Here is a 16041-nt window from a genome sequence, read left to right as displayed (position 1 = left end):
CGCGTGCACTTAACGACCGAGACTGGCGACGTCTGCGTAGAGTTGTGAATGCTAACAGACAAGCAACACTGCGTCAAATAACCGCAGAAATCAATGTGGGACGTACGAGGGACGTGTCCGGTAGGACTGTGCGGCGAAATTTGTCTTCCTTGGGCTGTGCCAGCAGAAGACCGACTCGAGTGCCTTTACTGACAGCACGACATCGCTTTCAGCGACTCTCGTGGTCACGTGAGCATATCAGTTGGTCCCTAGGTGAATGGAAAACCGTGGCCTAGTCCGATGAGTCACAATTCAGTTGCTACGAGCTGATGGTAGGGTTCTAGTGTGGTCCAGACCCCACGAAGCCATGGACCCAAATTGTCAACGAGGCACTGTTCAAGCTGGTGGTGGCAGCATAATGGTGTGGGCTGTTTTTACATGGCATGGACTTGGTCCTCTGGTGCGACTGAACCAAACAATGACTAGAAATGCTTATGTTCAGCTACTTGGAGATCACTTGCAGCCATTCATGGACTTCATGTACCCCAACAACGATGGGATTTTTATGGATGACAATGCACCATGTCACCGGTCCACAACTGTTCGCGAATGGTTTGAAGATCATTCTGGACAATTCCAGCGAATGATCTGGCCACCTAGATCGCCCGACATGAATCCCATCAAGCATTTATGGGACATCATCGAGAGGTCTGTTCGTGCCCAAAATCCTGCACCATCAACACTTTCTCAATTATGGACATCTATAGACAGCATGGCTCAATATTCCTGCAGAAGACTTCCAACAACTTGTTGAGTCCATGCCACGTCGAGTTGCTGCACTTCGCCGGGCGAAAGGAGGACCTACACGATATTAAGACGTATCCCATGACTTTTGTCACTTCAGTGTAAATGTTTATATCTATATGAGTATAAGCGAGTATATACGTGTACAATCGAATGTATATCTTTATAGATTAAAAATACTTGCAGATACCCATATACGTATTTATTGGTGCATTTATGTGAATACGTCTATATGCGTGCCTACACGAGTATGCATAAGCATATACTCGTATATTTAACCCCGTTTACTGTAAAAATAATACATATTAAGTGAAATTAATATTTAATTTATATATGCCTTATACTTAAAGATTAAGTGACTTTAGAAGAACAATATTCGTTTAAGCCTAATATTATGATCACTTTACCCCATCTTACTTAAATTGTTCTAAAAAATTATCTAAAACAGATTCAGCTAACTGCTAATGAGTAAGAATTCTTGAGACATGTAGGAAGCTTCCTATGCAGTCAATCTGTTTATAATTCTACAAACAAATTTTCCCAAGAAAGTTAAAAAAGGTGTTTAGATTTTAAAACTTTTCATATTCACACAAAATATTTTTTTTTACCAAATAAAATTTTTCCAATTGTAAAATTTTATATTCAAAATGTAGTTTCTAACTGCCTTACTCTATAATAAAATTTTCACATTCATTCGAACATTTATTTCAGAGCTATAGCCGTTTATTTGAAGAATGACCACTTTACCCCATTGACCATTTTCCCCCACCAGACCCTATTTTATGTTCAGATAGGAATCAGTACCAGATAAAATAATGCAATAAACAATTATTAGTAGTGGTTTAAGGCTACAAACAAAACATAAATAAAAAACAACAGAATAAAAAACTGAGCAGAAGACATATAAAACTTTATTACAATAAAAGAGTAAAATACAATTACAAGGAATGCATGTAAAAATTGTACCACAGCTGAGCTAATGTAAGATCACTATATTAGTACCAACATTTAAAAAAAAAAGAAAAGAAAAAAAACATTCACACTTTTATCCTTTCCTATTCTTGCAGATTTACTACTAGAGATTTCTCAATACATCGGTATTTTTTTTAAAAAGGAAATGTTTAAAAAGTCTGTACACTATTCACAAGATGATTTAATCACATCACTTTTAGTTATCATCAAACATCTGCTCCTCTTGACTTGGTGCAGGTCCCTGCAGAGGTCTTCGAAAAAGCAAAATATGTGGCTCTAAAATTAGAAGCAACATATTAAAATGTGAAACTGCATGTAAAGTACAGCCAACAGTTAATTATAGATAATCAAAAGTATAACTTTCCCTTTTACAAGCTCAAAGGGAGTTAAAGATATATTGAATCCCAGTCTTTTGTGTAGTTAATTATATCAACATTTATAACTTTAAAACTAAAATTTGAATATCATTTCGTGGCCATGGTTGAGCAATACGTTTTATTGAGACATTGAATGCATTCCCTTCAACTAATATACAAGACATCTTCCAATACCCTCTTATTCCCAGTAGACTTTCTAATCCCTTCGATTTGCTGTAGAAAGGATGTGAGAAGTAAAAGTAACCATATCGTTTAAAGAAAACTCTTTTGGCCATTCAGATCATGCTGCCTTACTTTGATGCAAACCTCAATTTGTGCAACCAAGCACAAATCTTTTCTATACTAAAAGCCAGTCAGAGAAGGGCGTATGTTTTTCTTCTACTTGGGCCAGTATATCTGTCTGCTGTCTCTCACTCATTGTAAAGGCGTACAATGAGTATCAATATTAGTATCAATACATAAGGAAATGTCAAGTAGTTTGCAAACCATCTTAAACTTAAATATTCTGCAGGTATGTACATTTTAATGATGGGAATTGCCGCTGCTTTTCCAGTGATTTCAGAAGAATAGAAGCCCCAAAGCAGAAGACTACTAAATTTGCGACGTACATCGCAGAACAGATGCCCGAGCTACAGAATAATTCTGTTCAAATGTGACAGGAAAACTGATAAATTTTCTGCAGAAATTCTGCAAATTTTAGTTAAATTTCTGCAGAAACTGCAGTGCCGAAAATCTGCAGAAACTGCGGTTTAGAAAATCTCTAGAAACTGCAGATTTTCTACAAAGACCTTCCAACTCAAGATATAATTTTGAAGAAATTCTGCAGATTTCTTAAAATTAGAAGAAAATCTAAAATTCTTGCAAAATAGGAAAATTTGGTGGAGAGCTTGCAATGTTGAATTTGATAAATCCTTTGTAGGACTTTCCCAATTGATCTTCATCCACTGCATTTTCCGCCATACACGTACGTTTTGGAAACATGCCAATATTGAAACACGTCCATCGCCGGAAATTGCGTGTCTTGTTTGAGATTTCAATCCCTTTGCATCCAGAAAATATTTCAATTATTTAGAAAGTTTTGAAGTGCTTTATTATATGCAACCCAAACTCGACTCATTTTATTTATTATTTCAGTAATTTCTTTATTTAGTAACATTATTTGACTTGCTCTTTCATGCCATGTAAAATTAACAAAAAAAATGTGGTTTACACCTAGGTTTGGATTTTTATAAAATTTTGTATCTTTGCTCTTTTTATGCACTTTCTAAAGCATATACAGTCGAATCCCGACTTACGCGAGGGATGAGTTCCAAGACCCCCCGCGTAAGTCGAAATTTCGTGTTGTGGTGAAGGGTGTATGTAAAAACTTTTACAAATATACTTAATTATTTTAAACACTTGTAAACACCACCTTAAACTGTTAAAAATCATTTCTCAACTGAGGCAGTGAGAAGCAAAGGGATACAAGTCGACTATTTTAAGTTTCGAGTAAAATGCGTTTAAAGATCAGATCCTAGGTAGGCTTTCATTGAATTTTTTTAATAAATCATGCTATACAGCAGCACCTACCAGGGTTCCTAGTACAATATCTTGCCGCAAGACAGAGGAGAGGTTCACCTACCATTTGTACTTGTTATCTCCAAATTTTTAATTTTGCCACTTGCATCCCTTTGCTTCTCACTACCTCAACTATACATTGCTGTTTCATACATAAAAAGCTAAATTTTTATTTGTATGTTAAAAAAAAAAGTTTTATTCAATCCAAAATACTGCTAGGATGCACAAAATCAATGAGAAAGAAAGATAAAATAAACCAGTACGGTACGCAGTGCGTACGGTACGTAGTAAGAAAAACAAATGACTATAGTTGTAATGTATATAGTAGATCCAGTAATGATATTTGTAACTTAATAAAGTGAAGATGATGGTGATTTATGCTGCTTGATCTCCAAAAGTTATTCTTATATTTTTAAAGAAATAATATATTTGCTTCACTATTTTTTTATAACGTTTTCATCTATGGTAACACCCCTCTTTCTGGTTTCTTAAATTAGCAATACAAGAGCAGCTTCCATTTTCATAACTTTGCATTTTCCTTAGATAATACTCAGTGAACTTTTACGGATTTCCTTTTTCTTGACTTTTAATTGTACGTATAGAAGATTCACTCATTCCTAATTGTAGTGCTTTCTTCAATGCATTTTATAGTTGTTCACGCACATAACCTTTAGCTTTTCTTTAATATTGTCAGAAACTTTCTCTTTTTCTTTTCCTGAAGTACTTGCAGAACAATTTTGGTCAAAGGATTTTACGTTACAGAATATCATAAACTATTCTGCTTAGGGGAATAGAAGTATCTTTGTTTTGTTCATTGACAAAATAAAGAAGAAAAAGACCTTTTCTGAGTAATACTATATGTTTTTATTAATTATTTTTCAACTTAAAGCAAGTTTTTTTTTACGCTGTAACATTTCAGGAGACAAGAAAAGAGCGATACAATGAGGGTTATTGTTAATTGTACTTATTGAGAAAACACAAGTTTGATTTAAAAAAATGTTACAAATCTCCTCTCTCTAACAATGCATTTATTTTGCATGATGACCATTAGAACTAAGCAGACCTAGATAATAATATAGACAAACATGCGAATGCTGTTTGCAGAAAACTTGTGAATTTCAGGCAGTTTTGATATTTTTTACAACTTTCTTTATTTACTTAGTTTTTTTCTGCAACGTGCCTTGATTTCATTTATTGTGTGACATTAACTTCTATTGTATGAACATAGCATTTATTAATCATAATATTTTAGTCACAGTGGAGGTCTACTTGCATATATAAGCTTTGTGTTTTTGCTGTTAGTAAAGCAGGATTCAGGTTGTGCACTGAATTTTTTCAAAGGAAATTTTAAAGAAATTCTTTGTGTTAGAGATAGTGGAACACTTTATCTAGGTCCGAAACTAAATTTGTTGAACTTATTAGTAACTTAAGCATATTTGCCGAGATTTACAGTAAGATTAAATTGAATATCGTCATGTTTCGGTTCTCTTTCATTTTTTGAAAAAAAATTTTTATCGCAAAAAAATAATATATATTTTTCCATTTTGGTAATATAAAAAGCATTTTCACATTTTGCGAAAACTGTGACCGTAGTGAAAAGCAAAGGGATTTAAGTCGCAAAATTAAAAATTTGGAGATAACCAGTACAAATGGTAGGTGAGCCCCTCCTCTGTTTTGGGGCCGTGCTAGGTGCTACTGTACTGCACAATTAAGAAAAAAAAAATCAATGAAAGCCTACCTAGGACGTAATCTTTTTACGCGTTTTACTCAAAACTTGAAAATGTCCACTTGTGCATCCCTTTGCTTCTCACTGCCTCATTTGTAATTTGAAAAATATTTGTATATTATAATGACTAAACTACGTTGATTTATCTGATCTTTTTAATGAGTTGACTATGTGTTACAATTTTTGTGAAAAATAACTATTAGTTGAAATAGCATAGCATAGTTAAAATCCATGATTTTCTAGGTGCTAGGACACCCTGTAAAAAATATCCAAGTTAGAAGTATTTGGTCATCAAAGTAAAATAAAAGAGCAGAAATATTAGTGGTAAATTCTGCCTATGTAAAATGAGTTTTCAGTGTTGAACGGATGCTTTTAGGATGCAAATTTTTGGGAAAGGTCCGCTTTTGTGATGTGAAATTTTGTGGAAGGGGCCACATTTATGAGCAGGAATTTTGTGAAAGGGCCCCAAAGCAGACCCAATTCGGGCCTGCATCGACTCCTGCCTTTTATACATATTTTATCTGATGCTGTCTTAACGTAATACACAAAATGTGTCCTGATTCTTGCATACAAAAATGTGTATTCAAGTTTGATTCAGCATAGGTTGTTCCTTATCCTTAAATTTGAAATTTGTTCATGTTATCATTCCATTTGAAACATTAACACGTTATTAAAAAATAATACATGTTTTCTTACCGGGTTTATGTATCATATAATGAATCCATCCTTGACTCTGCTGAACACCAAGACTTCTCCACTCATTTTCAGTCATCAGATGAGAAGTGGGAATAAGTTTTGCAACATCTTTCGAAACAATGACATGCCTGTACAAAGATAAATTTGTTGTGTCAGACTTGAATAAATTTTTTTTAAAATTAAACAACATTTTTAAACTGAATTTGTTTAAAAACTTAATTTAAAATAGAAAAAAAATTATATCTTAAAAGATTTTATTTTTGATTTCAGGCAATTTTGAATTTGTGGATTTGAGCAGTATGGCCAAACCCTTAGGCCGCATGAAGTCCACCTATTTATTAGTTCTTGCCTTTCATATTTGAAAATGCTTTAACTTTAACATTAGGAAAAATATTAAGGATAAAAGAATAAGGAAAAATAATAAGGATATTATAAACACTTCTCATTGCTTTGAGTTTTAAATTAATGCAACTTAAGATTTTAATAAAGTTAACGTCGGCAGCACCGGCTTACTGTTAACACGCTCAAAGCTCCTGGACCATAGGACATAGATGCGACTGCCTGCCCAGGAGGGACATGCTTGCTTGGAAGTTTGTTCTGCGCTTGATGCAGTTTTTGGCCTGAAGACTATCATGTAAAGTCGAGAGTGTCGGGTATAATTAAAGTCAATTCCGGGGACAGGAGCCGTTTGTAGAAACAATAATACACCTAATGAGTAAGGGTCCTACCGCAACTCGTGATAGTGTAAAACATAATTAAAATTCAAGGTGTTAAAATTCAATTTAAAAATTTTTATAAATTTTTTTTGGTGGAAAGTTTTAGAGAAATTTTCTGTTTGGCAATGTTTTTCACAAATCAGAGTTTATTTCACGAAATTTATCCCATCAGGCATGGTGGCAAATGTTTGCCGTGAACCCTGATGAAAGTGGATGAAAATTCATGGTCATTTTCCACCCCCCCCCCCGACCCGAAATCACAGAATAAAATAATGAATGGAAAAAAAAAAGATTTCAACCCTGAAGTTTTTACACATATTATTAAATTTAATTTGAAGATAAAACGAATGTTTAGTTATGTTTAAACCTTATTAAAATTTCAAAATAAACTGCCAACATATGACCATTTGATCAACGTAAAATGGTAATAAATAAAAATTTTTTTGAAATATTCTCAAATGTTGATTTTTCAATATACATTTGGCTACACAGCTATATCATAGACAAATTTTAATGACAAGAGGACTCTGTCCCCCTGCTTGCTAGCACTCACCAATCCTTAAAGATAGTTTGACAATTTTATTTGATTAGGAGCATCAGCTTGGAAGAATCAGATTAAAATATGTGTCACGATTTAAACAAAGTGAAAACTTTGGTTCACTTCTCGTAGAAATAGAATATAATTTAAGAGCTCATTATAATTAAAACAATACAAAAATTCTGCTCTCACTCTAAGAAAGAACTTGACAAAACTATCCATAAGAAAATTATTAAAAAAAGTTTTGAAATACACCCCTCCAGCTTAGTCCTAACTTGTATCAATTTCATAGCTGTAGGTACTAAGGAGCACTCCTAAGTTAGCAAAATGTCATTTTTTATGTTTCAGAAGACTTTTTTTCAAATTCACGTCTCAAGAAATATTATGCTCTTTAACTCTGTGTTTGAATTGAAATGGGCATCAGACTAGGATTTTTGCTAAATTTGAAACTCTTATATCATGGTTTTAATTAAGAAAATTGAAACAATCATCATGTACAAAAAAAAAAAAAAAAAAAAATGTTTTCAAATGACATGTAATGTTAAGAGGTGCCTTTCATCCCCTTAACAGATACTAATTTATACAAAACTTTCGCTTGAAACATTGCAACTATTGGATCTTAACTAATTTTGTACAAAGCTGTCAGTGCTTTGAGAGCCTTCTAAATATAGGACAGCCTATTTTTTTTTAACATTTTCAAAAATATATAGGGAAAACTGCCAGCTCTGCAGCGATAAAAAAATAAAAAAAATAATGATGAATTCATATTCCTGTGTTTTTCAACTTAATCTTTTTGGAATGAATGAATCTCATTACTTTAAAAGGTAGATATTGCCCGTGTAATACAGTAATCCCTTGTTATATTTTTGAAAAAATTTCTGTGGTGTCAAATGTAAAGCAACATTTTCCAAATACAGTGAAACCTGTGTAAGTTGACCACTTGCGGTGCAGTACTTTGGTGGTCAACTTAGACAGGTGGTCAACTTATAAAGGGGGTAGTGTTTTTTTTTTTTTTTTTTTTTTTTTTTGTCATTTCCTTGCACCATGGACCATGTATTCATTTCTGGAATCATTGCCACTTACTCTTTCTGTTTAAGTCACTTTTATTGTTTAACATTACTTTGAAACAATAATTTAAAAACTTATTCAAATATTTTTGCTTTTTTTCCTCGTTTTTTACTATATTAGACATTGAAGTTTTAGAAATTCCGTATGTGTCAGCTAATTTTTGCCAACTTTCTTCCTTTTCATATAATTTTAATATTTCATACTTTTTATCAATCTCAAGTTCAACTAACTTTCTTTTTGAAACCATTTTATGTAAAACTTTTACACAAAGAGCAACAAGCTGGACTCTCCTAGTTCATAAAGGCAGTTGAAAATGAAAATATCCTATCTCTTAATCCCTTGCACCAGAACAAAGTAACTTTTCTCTGTAGCACAATTCCAGTGTTGCCTCAAAATATTGCTACTGGAAGAAAAGTCTTTGTACTTTTTCTACCGACACCCGTTTTTTATTTTCATTGAACAGAGAATACAAAAAGCGATCTCAAATAGAACAACAGAAGAAAAACAAGTTTCGGAGAATTAGGAGCAGCATAAGCTTGATGCTGTTGTTTTATTTAGTAGGTAAAATGCTGGTCTAAAGCATCAAAATTATTCTTGGAAAGCTATAAAAAATAATAATAATAAAAGAAAATAATTTGCTTGATTAAGTTTAAAAAAAAAAAAAAAATGGTGGTCAACTTACAAAGGGTTTTTTACAATACTCCGAACCAAATTTGGTGTACATTAGTGGTCAAGATAGACAGGTGGTCAAGATACAGAGGTTTTCCTTCATTATATAAGATAGGTCCAATTCCGTTCCCGACAAAAGCGGTCAACATAGACAGGTGGTCAACTTACAAAGGTGGTCAACTTTACAGGTTTTACTGTATATATAAATTTTTGTGAAACTAAAGAAAAGAGCGATATGGTGAATTCCAGCTAACATGAAACCAAGAGGTCAGAAAATCAATTTAAACAAATCCCTAAGAGTTATGTATCATTGGAAAGCTTATAACCCATAGAACAAGAATCTAGTGTTGCTTTTTTCTCATATTAGGTTTATTTAGTGGAGGAAGAGATGGTAAAATGTCTATTTTTTGTGTTTTTTGGCAAGTAAAATGATCATTTTTGTACCTTATTAGTAATGCAAATTATGATTTTAAATTTAAATGGAGTAAATTTAATATTGATATAAAAACTATAAAAGTAAAATAAAACCATGTTTGGGCTTGTTTTGAACATAAATAGTCTAATTAGGGGCATAATTATAACATCATGTATTACATGTAACGTCCGTTACAAAATGGTAAATAAATTCTCCTCACATTGTGAAACATTTTTTTAAAAATTTTGTTCTTAATTATTTTCTTTATTTTTAGGTTGAAGAAACTATAATTCCCAAAATTTATATGATTATAATAAAAACCATGCAGAAACAGGCATGTAACGGACGTTACATAAGTTTGTAACAGACGTTACAACTTGAATGTAACATCTGTTACACATTTTTAAATGCAATTATAAAAATGTATTCAACACATCAAACAATTCATAAAGTCCATGGTTGCCAACATGTAGCCAGGGTTGGACTGGGTCCTGAAAAAGGCACATGCCAATGGGGGGGGGGGGGGGTATAGACAATCATTTTTGGGGAGCGAATGGCTAATGACAAATTAACATAAAACGAAATATATACATATATATATATATATAGATTTGAGGTACGCCTAATTTTTTAAATCCTGATTAAATGGGATGTAATTAGAAGTGCTTCAAGTAAAAAGAATGTGGAAAAAATGAATTTTTACCAGTATTTTGGTTCTACTCAAATAGTTCAACGATTGATTCATTTGTGGACTCGAACTATTTCTAACAATCATTTAGATCCTCAATGGTACTTTTTTTCCTTGTAAGAAAATATGCAATATCAGTATGGCATCTCTTTTTACCAGATTTCGTATCAAATGTGATGAAATAAGCAGAGAGAAAGATCATTAGAAAGATTAAAATTGTAAATACAGTTTGAAGATAAATAGTGACATACTCAATATTTGATTAAGCGGTTTAATTTTCTTTCATAAATAGGGTGCTAAGGGGCTCTAAGCCCTAGCTAAATTTTGCAAAATTTAATTTCTGAAAACAGCTTGCAATGATCTTTGATGATATTAGGCAGGGGAAGAGAATTTTGGAGGCTCTTATCCGGAATTTTTAAACTCATGATGGTTGGCCATCTTTGGTAGTGTCAAGGAGACAAATTCGAGATCTCTTCCTCAAGCATTTTGATATTGAAACACCAAAAACAAGATTTTAGAAAATTTTAAATATGATGCCATGGAAAGGGAGGTGTGAGAGCTTTCACCAATCACATCTTTAGAATTGAAGCTCTAAAAATGCAATTGTAGGGACCATCTTTGAGGTAGGAAAAGGACAATGTTCAAAATTCTCTCTCCCTGGAAATGTTTTTACATTGAAATTCTGACCTAATTTTAGACTATTTTTTTGTAATGTTGGTTGTCAATGCTTAAAAACCTCTGGTGACAAGGCTTGAAGAGTAGTGAAACTTAGTACCATCCATGAATCTAATCACATTGACTCAAGTTTGAAGGTTAGGAGATTGTTCCGTCCCTTCAAAGGAGAAACTCGAAACTACTGACCAGCAGGGACAGATTAAGAGGGGGTCCATGTCCCCCTCCCTCCAAACCTTATGAGCTTTGGAATTTTTTTCAGAGAGGAAAAAAATATGTTTAAAAAAATGACGAAAACTAAAAAAAAAATAGTGAATTTTATAAGATGTGTTTTACTTTAAATAAATTTAACTCCTAGTCAGGGCAGAATTATTTCCTTTCCCTTGAAATAGAAAAATTTATTTTTAAAATGTTCAGACATTTTTTCACGATATCAATTTAGAAGCTCATTCAACTCAACTTTTGACCGAATGTAGTAACTCGGGCCATGCATTGGGGGTACATCAATGGTTCAGATTGTGCCATTGATTTTTTTTTGGGGGGGGGGGGAGGGTATTAATTATCTATTTTTGGTTTGGGCTCTCTTGGGAGGATGGACACCTGTGAGAATTGAGCTAATTTGAGAATGTCGCTCCCCCAAATGATCCGGCTAAATCTGCCACTGTCTGCCAAACATCGGAAACATTTATATTATAAGAATTATATTAATAACAGTTGTTTTGAATGGTGAGATATATCTTGGCCAAGTCCAAGAAATAGTTGAGGATACAGACTGGGAACTTTTCTACACTGGTCTGAAAAGAGCTTCAAATGAGCAGGAAAAAAAAACAGATGCAGAATGGTACAAGATAAATCAAGTTTACCGGAAAAATCAGCACTCCAATGAGGCTAGTTTCAGCTCAAGGGTTATTTTCATTTAATGTGAATAAAATGCAAATATGTTTTTGAATTCATGAAATGTAAACATTCTTTTTAGTGAAGTAAATGTCACAAAAATATTGCGCGCAAAAGTGTTTGTCGAAGGTATATTTTTTAATATCATAATTAAGTCAGGGGTGATTGTGACTCCATGAAAAAATACCTGAACTTTTTTATCCCAAGAAGAAAAAGTGTTTTGATGGGCATATATATATACATATTACGTGTATGTACACATTATATTATGTATATAAATAATTTATATACATAATTATTTGTTGGAGCTAAAACTCGAAGCTTTAATTGGACTTAATATGTCCATGTGCATGGTGGGAGTTAAATTCTTTAAATTTTTCTCATTTCTTGAAATTTTTCAAAGATTCTTCTTATCTAGCCTTTATTCCATCCCCCAACCCAGCTGTTCTTCGATAATTACCATAGAGTTTACAAAATATGACCGTAGCTTACGCTTTATACCAAACAAAACTTCTTCAATTTGGACTTTTGGTGTTTCATTAAACATCGCCCTAAGTTTTACAAAAGTGGGTTTTTCTGAAAATATAGAAGTTCCGGTATTTTCGAAGATAAAGATACCGGAAATCAAGATGAAAATACCGGAAATCCGGTAAAATACCGGAACACAATCACCCCTGTTAAGTTATAGGTTTAATTTTTTACAATAGGGAAGTTGCAACCTATTAAATGTTCATATTTTGGCTATTGCATATTGTTAATTGACCCTCAAAACTAAAAAATTCACCATCGCCGAATTTTAAAACACCATGGTTGATTTTTAATGAATTTTTAAAAATAAACGCGCAAAAGTGCGCTCTTCTGAAACGTCACGCGCCTACGTCACAGGGCGCGAATGGGCAGCCTTCCGCCGAAGATCCCTTGTTTTCGCTAGGGACATTTTGAGCGCGCTGATATTTTTATTTTTTAGAAATTTAATAATCCTTTTGAACACACTATGGAGGCCGGATTCGTTAAAGCACGATCTAAATAATCTTCCTCAAACAATATCAATGGTGATATTCGAATATTTCCGAGAGGATGAGAGGTTTAATGTTCCAGAAACGCGAGGAGATAAGCCTTTTACGTTTCATCTTCGAAGTCGAATGCACGTTCTTCGATTTCTCCCATGACATGGGAACCGGTTCGCTAGCGTTTCTCTCCTATCGGACGTCACTTCCTATGCCATCTGACGTCACAGGCGTTTGAACTTTAAAAATTAATTTAAAAAAAACTACTTATCGTATCGCAAAATTTTTTTCACCTATGATGTTCATACATGTTACTCTATCATATAAAAATAAAATTGAAAAATCGAAAACTTCCCTATTGTTGTATGAAATGATTGCCTATGACTGTGTGATTTCATTATATTGTCTATAAGAAGTTAAGGTATCACCTTTCAACTATTAATTTATCATTCAGTACATGCATACAACATGTCTGTGTCATACAGTGTAACATCCGTTACAGCCCAAAACGTCCGTTACAGAGATTTTAAAAAATTTTATCACAAAAGAGAATAACTGAATTTTGATACCAAGGTTCTGATAAATTAGAGGTATGTTTTGTGATGTTAAATCAAAAAGATTTGAACAAATTTACATAATAGATTCACAGACTTTTTAATCTGATCATGCCATAGCACAAATGATGTTCCACTTTATGTAACGTCCGTTACAGTTAAATATTATTTATTTTTTGCAGTTTAAATACAAAAATAAATTTTGAAACCTGGTCAAAGTAATCTTCAGTCTTGGTTTTATCAAGAAAAAATAACTTGCTCCTATTTGGAAGCATTTATATGCATCTCATAATCTTTTTATAATTGATTTTGTGTGTGAATGTAACGTCCGTTACAACGGAATTCACCATATATTCGAATCAGCGATATAACGAGGGGATACTGTACTTTTTAAAAAGCTATTATAAGAAATAATCCCACAAGATTATTAGCCTTTTGTAACCTGTGATAATTAATTAGTTTGTAGCAAATTAATAAAATTGCTTGAAGTTTGTTTACTTCTGCATCAATTATGTCTCTTCAAACAGACCAGGGGTTTTCAGACTCTTCAGACTCACTCTCCTTGAAGAATTAGATTTTCTCACAACACCCTGAAGTTCATCTCTGGTTTTTGAGAAGTGTGCCAAGTAAAGCTACCCCCTAAAATTCAAAACCTAATATCTCGCTCTTTTATGATTTGATTGCTCTAGTTTGAGCCTATTCATTAGATGACACACAAAAATTGAGAAAAAAAAAAAAAAAAAAGAAAATTTAAGGATCAATTATTTTTTTTAACAGTTTTAGCAAAGAAAAGTGATTTGGCCTTATTAGGAACTAATAAAGAAACTTTCCTTATTAGGCCCGAATGAGGAAAGCTCTGGGCAAAGATTACTTCAAGAAGAATTGAAGACAGAAATGTCAAAACTTACTTTGAAAATAAAACAAATTGAAAGAGTCTTTAATATCAAATCAATATATTAAACCACATTTGACAACCTCAAGAACATTACCAAAAATTCCGTGCTTACTTTCATGGAAATGAGAAAGGTCTATCATCATATTTGAATTCCCTGAGTATTTGTTATTATTTTTTCTTTTTTTTGGTCACTTATATGCACAATTTGGGCATTATGCACAGCACATGATCATATTCTTAACACGATAATCCAGTGTCATATTATAAGGACACTGCAGTGTTTAGAAGACAAACCACGATCTTAACGGCCAACAGCCTACTTTTCTAGGTTATCAAATCACAGGGGAATCAAATGAGGATGCAGAGCGACATTTCTCTTTGTGAGTTCTTCAACCCCTTCAAATTGGCAACAAGAACCATAAAAAAACTTTTTTGCACAACCAACCTATAGTTAACCATGTATAAGCAAAAACTGCAGCAAAATAAGATCAGGTTCTTTTCACATCCATCTTCTATAATAACTTTTGCTACATTTTCATCTAGTTATTAAAGACCACTTGTTGATAACACTTTATCATCAGTTGAGTATTCTGCTGATAAGGTACAATCTAGCGAATTTTTACCATGCTTTATCAAAAAATGGGAGGATGGCCTCATTGGTCTATTTGACCTTTTTTGGCAAACCCACCTAACATATACATTGATACAACGGAGATTTGGTGCCTCGGCACAGTTGAGAACTCCTGCTCCAGACAAAAGTTTTTTGAGAAATATATTTCGGATAACCAAAATATAATAATAAGAAAAATTGATTTTTTCTGCAAAGATGGATAGAAAATATGTCCTGTTTTAAATTTTTTTTTGTATCAGGGACTGATTAAAATATCGTGGAACCCGTAACCAAACTCTTTTTCAAGGTGCTCTGTAACCAAAGTTGACATTTTAAATTATTTTGGCTAAACCAATTTTAGCCCATGGGGGGTCCCTAGGCACGGTCTTGATGGCCTATTCAGTAATCAAGCCCCTGCATTTCATTACTATAATGTCCATGCTCCAATTTAACCACTTTAACAAAGCTTCTAAATTAGACAACACATATAACCTGCTCATAACAATCAGAATAATTACAAGTTTGAATAGTTCTTTAAATACAATGAGCGGTATGAATTATAAGTATGCTAAACGAAATAACAATTTATAGCTATAATAACAACATTGACAATTTCATTAACTATAGTTATTGTCTTCGTCTTACAAGTTAGGATTAATGAGAAAAAAATCATAATCAATGAATAACTTAATCCTACAGAAATTTTCAACTAAAAGTATTGCACAGTACCTGTATTCGAATTTATCATCATAATATTTATTTGAATAGTAAATATTTCTGTTAGGCATTTTGAATTGAGCTTAACTATTATCAGTGAGAGAAACTCTTTGTTTGAAACAAGGTTAAAATGAAAAATGTTCTAATCTGCAGTAGTAAAATTCTACCAACAGTAAAAAAGAAATTCGAATTTCGTCCTGGTAATTCAGAAGCTACGGATACAGTGCAATATTTGACTGCGTTCGCATACCTCGACCGGTAGCGGTAGCTACCTCCTGTATTCTATCAGGGACTGCAAAAGCAGTCCCTGATAGAATAAAAAAAAGCAAAGTTGTTACTTCGATTGCTTGAAAAATTTCAAAATCTTATTTTCTGTTAATTTTTCTTCATGAGTTATTTTCTTTTGTCCTTTTCTTAACTGGGAGCGTGGCGTACGAGGAGGATACATATCTATCCCAGAATACCTTGGTTTGTATACAAAAACAAA

General features: G+C 32.9%; 1 protein-coding gene across 1 annotated transcript; it reads right to left on the bottom strand.

Moving 5' to 3' along the window:
- Window positions 1-1696: 1696 nt before the first annotated feature.
- LOC129224623 (cyclin-dependent kinases regulatory subunit-like) lies at window positions 1697-15705 on the bottom strand. Its single transcript, XM_054859107.1, has 3 exons — window positions 15567-15705; window positions 6112-6239; window positions 1697-2031 (listed from the first exon to the last, which is right to left on the bottom strand). Exons 1-3 carry the CDS (start codon window positions 15623-15625, stop codon window positions 1952-1954), a joined length of 267 nt encoding a protein of 88 aa, XP_054715082.1. The 5' UTR covers window positions 15626-15705; the 3' UTR covers window positions 1697-1951.
- Window positions 15706-16041: the final 336 nt, after the last annotated feature.

This window comes from Uloborus diversus, chromosome 6, assembly GCF_026930045.1.
Source record: "Uloborus diversus isolate 005 chromosome 6, Udiv.v.3.1, whole genome shotgun sequence".
NCBI classification, from domain to species: Eukaryota; Metazoa; Arthropoda; class Arachnida; order Araneae; family Uloboridae; genus Uloborus; species Uloborus diversus.
The sequence above is the reverse complement of the archived record's forward strand: the minus strand, read 5'-3'. Positions and strand labels throughout refer to the sequence as shown.